Genomic DNA, 6,050 nt, shown 5'->3' with positions numbered 1-6,050 from the left:
ACAGCAACATTACACACTAACTAACGTTAAAAAAGTGAAATCACAATGAACCACCCCTTTAAAAATTACACTTTTAAAGACATTGTAGAACAAGGGATCATATCGCATATGACACTAGAGAAAAACAAACCAACACAGCTTAGGCCTTTGTGTATTAAAAAGCTATCAAACATTTATCAAAAGATGAGGAGTCCTTTGTATTCAGTACAGCAAAAGAAATATAGTATGAATTTACTACAGATATTAGACAAATGAGTGTGAGTTTCACCCATAATTTGTTTGAAATTAATGGACATGAACTCACTCAGAGAAGCAATGTAAAATATTCCAAGAATATTCTAATTTAGATTAACTGTATTACGTAAAAATCTATAGAGCTTCAGCAGCTTTGTGCTTGTACACCTAAATCAAGGAGGTCAATAATACACAGAGAAAGCTATCAGTTTCTATTCATTTCAATGGCAAGTGCTTGCCTGGCATGTGACCACCTGGAAGTATGCAATTTAAAGTCTGCCATCCTTGCTCATGGGAACTCAGTTCTGGATACCGTTTTTTGAGCCAGTTTTTTTTTTTTCTACCCTGGAGAAGTAGGAAAATGACATCATGACAACATTGATTTGTTGATCACACTATGTAGTACATGCACAATCCCAAACCCTTCACTAGTGTCTATCCTGAGCTGTGACGTCAAAGGAAGCAGACAGGGACAAATATAAGTCCATTTCATGCATGTCACTACCAAGACATCTACTATACTATAATGGAATGTTTGCTATTTATATGTTTGCTTGAAGAAATTTAGTCACAACTACTTGAGCTGTCCTTTTTAGTTGTCCTTTGTTATTTAGTGAGATGCCAAATTTTACCAAAAATATAAAACAAAGACAATTTATGACAAAGAAATTTCAAGTTCAACTGACCAACAGCACTTAGCTTTTATATTTTACATTTTAATATGCTTGTTGCTAAGCTACCACAGCGATAATCTATCCCCTAATTGAGATTATTGAAAAATTTTGCAACAGAAATATCCTGCATGCAAAATTGGGTGACTTTCCACCATAAAGAGATTAAGTTAAGTTAATAAAGAGATTAATATATATATATAAGAAGCACCGAAAGCAATAAGGCTAACAAGGTGTAGGTTCATATCTATTTAGTGTGTTTTGTGCCACAGGAAACACTTGAGACGGGCAAGAATACGATTTGAGATTACAGTAACACTTATCAAGCTGTACGATTTATATTTATTTTCTTTGGAAAATATAACCAGATATTTAGTATGTAAAAACATTTGAGCAGCATTTGACAGAACATAAGAAAAGAAAAGAACATTTTCACACAGTTCCACAGACTTCCACTGAGTCACAAATACAGCCCCTGGAACCCACCATGTCAAACGGCTTCTTGCATTTTAACATCTTTACAACAAAATGGCAGGAAACTCTCCGCTTCCCCCGGAGGTTCTGCTAAGAAGAGGATGTCCCAGGAGAACAGGAATTCTGAGCAAAACCAAACACTTCACAACACAGCACTGCCGAGGCTTTTTCCAGTAGATACTTTGCTTATTGGGGAAGACAACTTGAGTTTTTGCAGCGTTTTGAAAGGTAATTGTAATGTATCTGTAAATAGATATATTCATATATATATATATATAGAAATATACCATTCTTTCCCACAAATATGAAATATATACAACAACTTGAATTTAATCACATCTGCACTGTCCAAATAATGCTTTCCACAGACGAAGCATCGCAGAAGACGCGCATTATATGGTTTGGCGTTTTTCTTTTTCTTTCTTTTTTTCATTGGGATACCACATGTAAACTCTCATGATTAAATACATCCTCTGCATCTTTTGCAGCACATATACCCAAAGACTCACAAAGTCCAACAGACACGCATACGCAACCATGCAACCCGTGAAATCCTCGGCCATTTAAAAAGTTTAGATCATCTTCATGTTGACTCGTCTGGGCCCACTTGTTTCTGTAAGTTCTGAGTTTGCGCCTTTCCGTTTTCGTGGAACGTACTGAATGTCCACGCTACCTCTGTGCTTCCCTTTGCCACGGCTCCATGCAAACAACAACAAGAAACAGAACAAGACGACACCCAGGAAGCTGAGGCAGCCCATTGCTGTGGAGACCAGGATGGTGGTGAAGTCCAGCACCACCCTGATGGTGTACTCTTCCGTGCCATTTATCAGGGAACTGTTGTAGTCGGAGTCAAACAGAAAGCTGCGGTTGGCGTAAAGGGCTCTATCCCTGATTCCTGAGCTTTTAACAGCAACAGTGATGGACAGAGTGGCATTTCCCGCTGGGTTCGATGCCACGCACACGTACATGCCGCTATCCTGAGGCTCTGCCATGCGGAACTCCAACGAGCCATTAGTGTGGACCACCATTCTTCCCGTACTCTTTGTGGTAATGTGCCGCCTATGCGGTGTCAGCCATGACACAGAAGGTGGTGGAGCCCCGTCCGCACTGCAGTATAGCCAAGCTCTCTGTCCTTCTTCTGCCTGTGCTGGGTAAGTTGCCATTGAGACAACCCTGGGCTTGGTGCAGATAACGTAGCGAGAGATTTTAGGTTCCACCAGGTCCCTAAGAGGCTTCCCAGCCAAGGGAGCAGGAGCACTACATTCAGGTTGAACATCACCATACAGCAAAGGTGGAGTCCTCACCAGGAGCCAGCGTAGACGACAGTCGCACACTAACGGGTTCTGGCCAATCAGAAGAGTCTGCAGGGCCTCAGAAGCATGAAAAACACTCCTCTCGAGCGTAGAGAGACGGTTGTAACAAAGGTCAAGAAGGCGCAGCGAGGAGGCTCCTTGAAAGGCTTGAGGTTCCACACTGAGCAGGTTAGACTGTCGCACACGTACAACTTCCAGCCGGTCCATTCCCCTCAACCATCCTGCTGGCAGGACACGTATACGGCTGTAAGACAGGTTGAGATGCGTTAGATACAGCAGATGTGTCACCACTGGCACGGACGTCAAGTTGGTGTGGGTAATGGAGAGTGTGCTGAGGTTCAGCCCCTGCAAAGCGGCGGTCGGAAACCCTTCTAACAAAGGCCAGCGGTCAACTTCAAGGTGTTTCAGTCGTGGTAGACCCTTAAATGTGTGTGCCTGAAGCTCCACGATGCCCAAGTCCCGCAATCGCAGGCTGGTTAGACCGTGCAGATGTGCGAGAGCATGTGTGGGCACTGTGCTCAGGTTGCATCGCTGCAGCGTTAGAGAGCGCAGGGACGCCAGGCCGCTGAAGGCCCTTGGGGCGATAAACACTAGCTCATTATCACTCAGCTCTAGTACCCGAAGCCTCCGCTGCTCCTCAAAACCGTAGTCCAGCAGAATAACAAGACGGTTTTGACTGACATCCAGCAAAGTGAGCTCGCTGAGGCCAGCCAGCGCTCCGCGCGGCAGCAGAGTCAGCTGATTGCTGCGAAGTCGGAGTGAGCGTAGCCGCGGCTGAGCGCGGAAGCTGCCAGTTTCCACAGATGACAACAGGTTGTTGCTGAGGTCCAGCTCCTCCAGCAACAGCAGCGAGGAGAAGTTCTGTGGCGTCACAATGCGCAGCCGGTTTTTACTGAGGTCCAATGCCCTTGTCTCTATAGGGATGCCTTCAGGCACCTGCGCTAACCGCCTGCGATGGCATGACACAGAACGCGTGGGCACAGAGCACTCGCAGCGGGCAGGGCAGGCGTGGGCGGGGCACTGAAACAGGAGGAGTGGCAGGAGGGAGAGCCCCAGAGCACAAGAGAGCGGAGAGAACAGCATGGCCACCTACAGAGAGAAAACAGAGAAATATGATATAGATGAGAGTGATGGCTGCATGGTTAGTCACTCAAGGTAATGTAAACAGCCACATACATACACTCTTGAGACTATAGGTCATTGTACAAAATCGGTAATTCTACAAGGTCATTTTAAATTAAAATTATCAGCTGTAATATAGGCTTATTTTTAAATGTATTTATTTTTATATATTTATTTATTTATTAAGAGGAACTGGGTGTATTGATATAATAAAAGAGCACCGTTCAGTTTGTGATTCCAGAAATTAAAAATAAAAACAATAGTTACTGAGGGGGACAAAACAAAATACGATTTCAGTTAACATCCAGATTAAAATTTTTTAATTTTTTAATGTGTTTATAAAAATGTTTGATAGTAAAAGTTTGCATGTATTTCTTTACATGCAGTATGTGTACAGCGTGAGGGACACAAATAAGCCTGTGTTTAGTAGAATGACCCCTGTAATGCACATACATGCACGTCATGTCCTTTGTTCCATCCCAATTTCCCAACACCTCCTCTGTGCAAGACCTCTGCTGATTCTAGCTGATGGTGATGTATCGATCGTCTCTTTCTCTGTCTCTCATATGCACACACACACACACACACACACACAAAACCTGCTTTCAGAAAGACATCTCCAAACATGCCATAACCATGGAAACCCCATGCTCCCTTGGCAAAAGTCCTGCTTTGCCAATTGAAATCAATAATGGAGGAAAGCAAAAGGCAGGCATTCCACAGGTCTGTTAGGCTCTGATCACAAATGTGTCATTTAGATTAGATACGAAAACTGATTTTAACCATGTCTGTCTAAATGTTTTATGTCTGTGAAATCACCAGGTAATTGGGGAAGATGAGGGAGTGAACACTTAACTGTAAGACAATAAAATAGGCATACAATATAAAATCAGAAAAAGGCACAACAATATTAGAGACAAAAGGAGATTTTTGTAATTGTGTATTTTTATATAATGACAATTTACCTTTGGATATCTTATCTATTATTATCTATTGATTGACTTTCCTACCAACATGAAATGGGTTGAAATACACCCCTTATTTCAGACAATATAAAAATCGAACAGACAGCCTCTCGGATAAGAATCACCAGCAAGGGAGCTTTTACATTTTCTGATGTATCTATCTTGCATGAGAATGCATCATTTAAACCTGCATCTAAAATACCGTCATTTAGTCTTGTAATTAAAAATGAATGTCTCCATCGTAAAATCTGAAGTCGGCTTTCGAATGGATTATTACATTTTACAACATCCCAGCAGCTCTGATTATAAACATCTCTTTATGTTTCTCACTTCTAGGCTGTTCTTTAATATTTTAAATACTCCCTTAGACATGATGCACACTGTTGCATACTTCAAGATGATGCGTTTCTCGTTATTATGAAAGATACGTGAGCTTTGAAAACATAATTATCAAAGGGCATAATATGTGGAAAAGTTACATGCACGTATTCTCAATTAATTATTAATAGAACAGAACCATAAAGGCATCTGTTTCCATTATTGCTCTAAAATGACCATAAAGAGAAATGGTCATAATCTTGGGCTGAAAAAATGGGGCAGACAATTTTCAGTGAACTGGCAAGCCACCATGGAGTGCTCTCATAACCGATATAGCAACAGATTGACCTGCATGCATGGAATAAACCTTGTGCCTAATTTCCCTCTGATGTATAATTTAGACGTGGCTTTACTACGTCAATAATAATCTACCATGCATTATTACAACAATTTTCCTTACAATTCCTTGTATAAACCTAGTGCAAATCACATTTAAAAATGTACCTAATGCATTTAAATGCCGAAACTCGTTAAAGGGGTCATATGATGCGATTTTTACATTTTTCCTTGCTCTTTGAAGTGTTACAAGCTCTTGGTGCATAAAGAAGATCTGTAAAATTGCAAAGACTAAAGTCTCAAATCCAAAGAGATATTCTTTATAAAAGTTAAGAGTCAACCACGCCTACCTAAAACGGCTCGTTCTAACCCGCCCCCACATGTCTACGTCACGATGTGGGAAGATTTGCATAACGCCACCCAAATGTTCACGCAAAGAAAGAAGGCGTAACTTTTATTCTCGCTGTAGTATTGTTGCTGCCGCCGCCATGTTAAGGCGCTGTGTGTTTCGTTGTGAAAGCGAAACTACTTTAGGACGATATGCCTAGAGCTGATCCGTGCTGGTCGCTGAGGAAATACATCAACTTCGCGCTGTGGATCGCCGGATCGGCTTTCAC

The 6,050-nt window shown here is 41.8% G+C and overlaps 1 protein-coding gene across 3 annotated transcripts in view; it reads right to left on the bottom strand.

The window, feature by feature from the left end:
• Window positions 1–1,240: 1,240 nt before the first annotated feature.
• Window positions 1,241–6,050, bottom strand: part of lingo2b (leucine rich repeat and Ig domain containing 2b) — a 15,171-nt gene continuing 10,361 nt past the window's right edge. For 2 of the 3 annotated variants that reach the window (XM_016457954.1, XM_016457955.1), the window contains exon 2: window positions 1,241–3,781. In XM_016457954.1, coding sequence (XP_016313440.1) covers window positions 1,952–3,775 — 1,824 coding nt within the window. In that variant the 5' untranslated portion in view covers window positions 3,776–3,781 and the 3' untranslated portion in view covers window positions 1,241–1,951. Of the gene's footprint in view, window positions 3,782–4,267; window positions 4,465–6,050 lie in introns of those variants that run through there. The other variant, XM_016457953.1, reaches the window with a different exon arrangement.

Source organism: Sinocyclocheilus anshuiensis, unplaced genomic scaffold (genome assembly GCF_001515605.1).
Source record: "Sinocyclocheilus anshuiensis isolate Anshui unplaced genomic scaffold, SAMN03320099.WGS_v1.1 scaffold63, whole genome shotgun sequence".
NCBI lineage: Eukaryota > Metazoa > Chordata > Actinopteri > Cypriniformes > Cyprinidae > Sinocyclocheilus > Sinocyclocheilus anshuiensis.
This window is presented reverse-complemented; position numbering and strand designations above follow the sequence as displayed.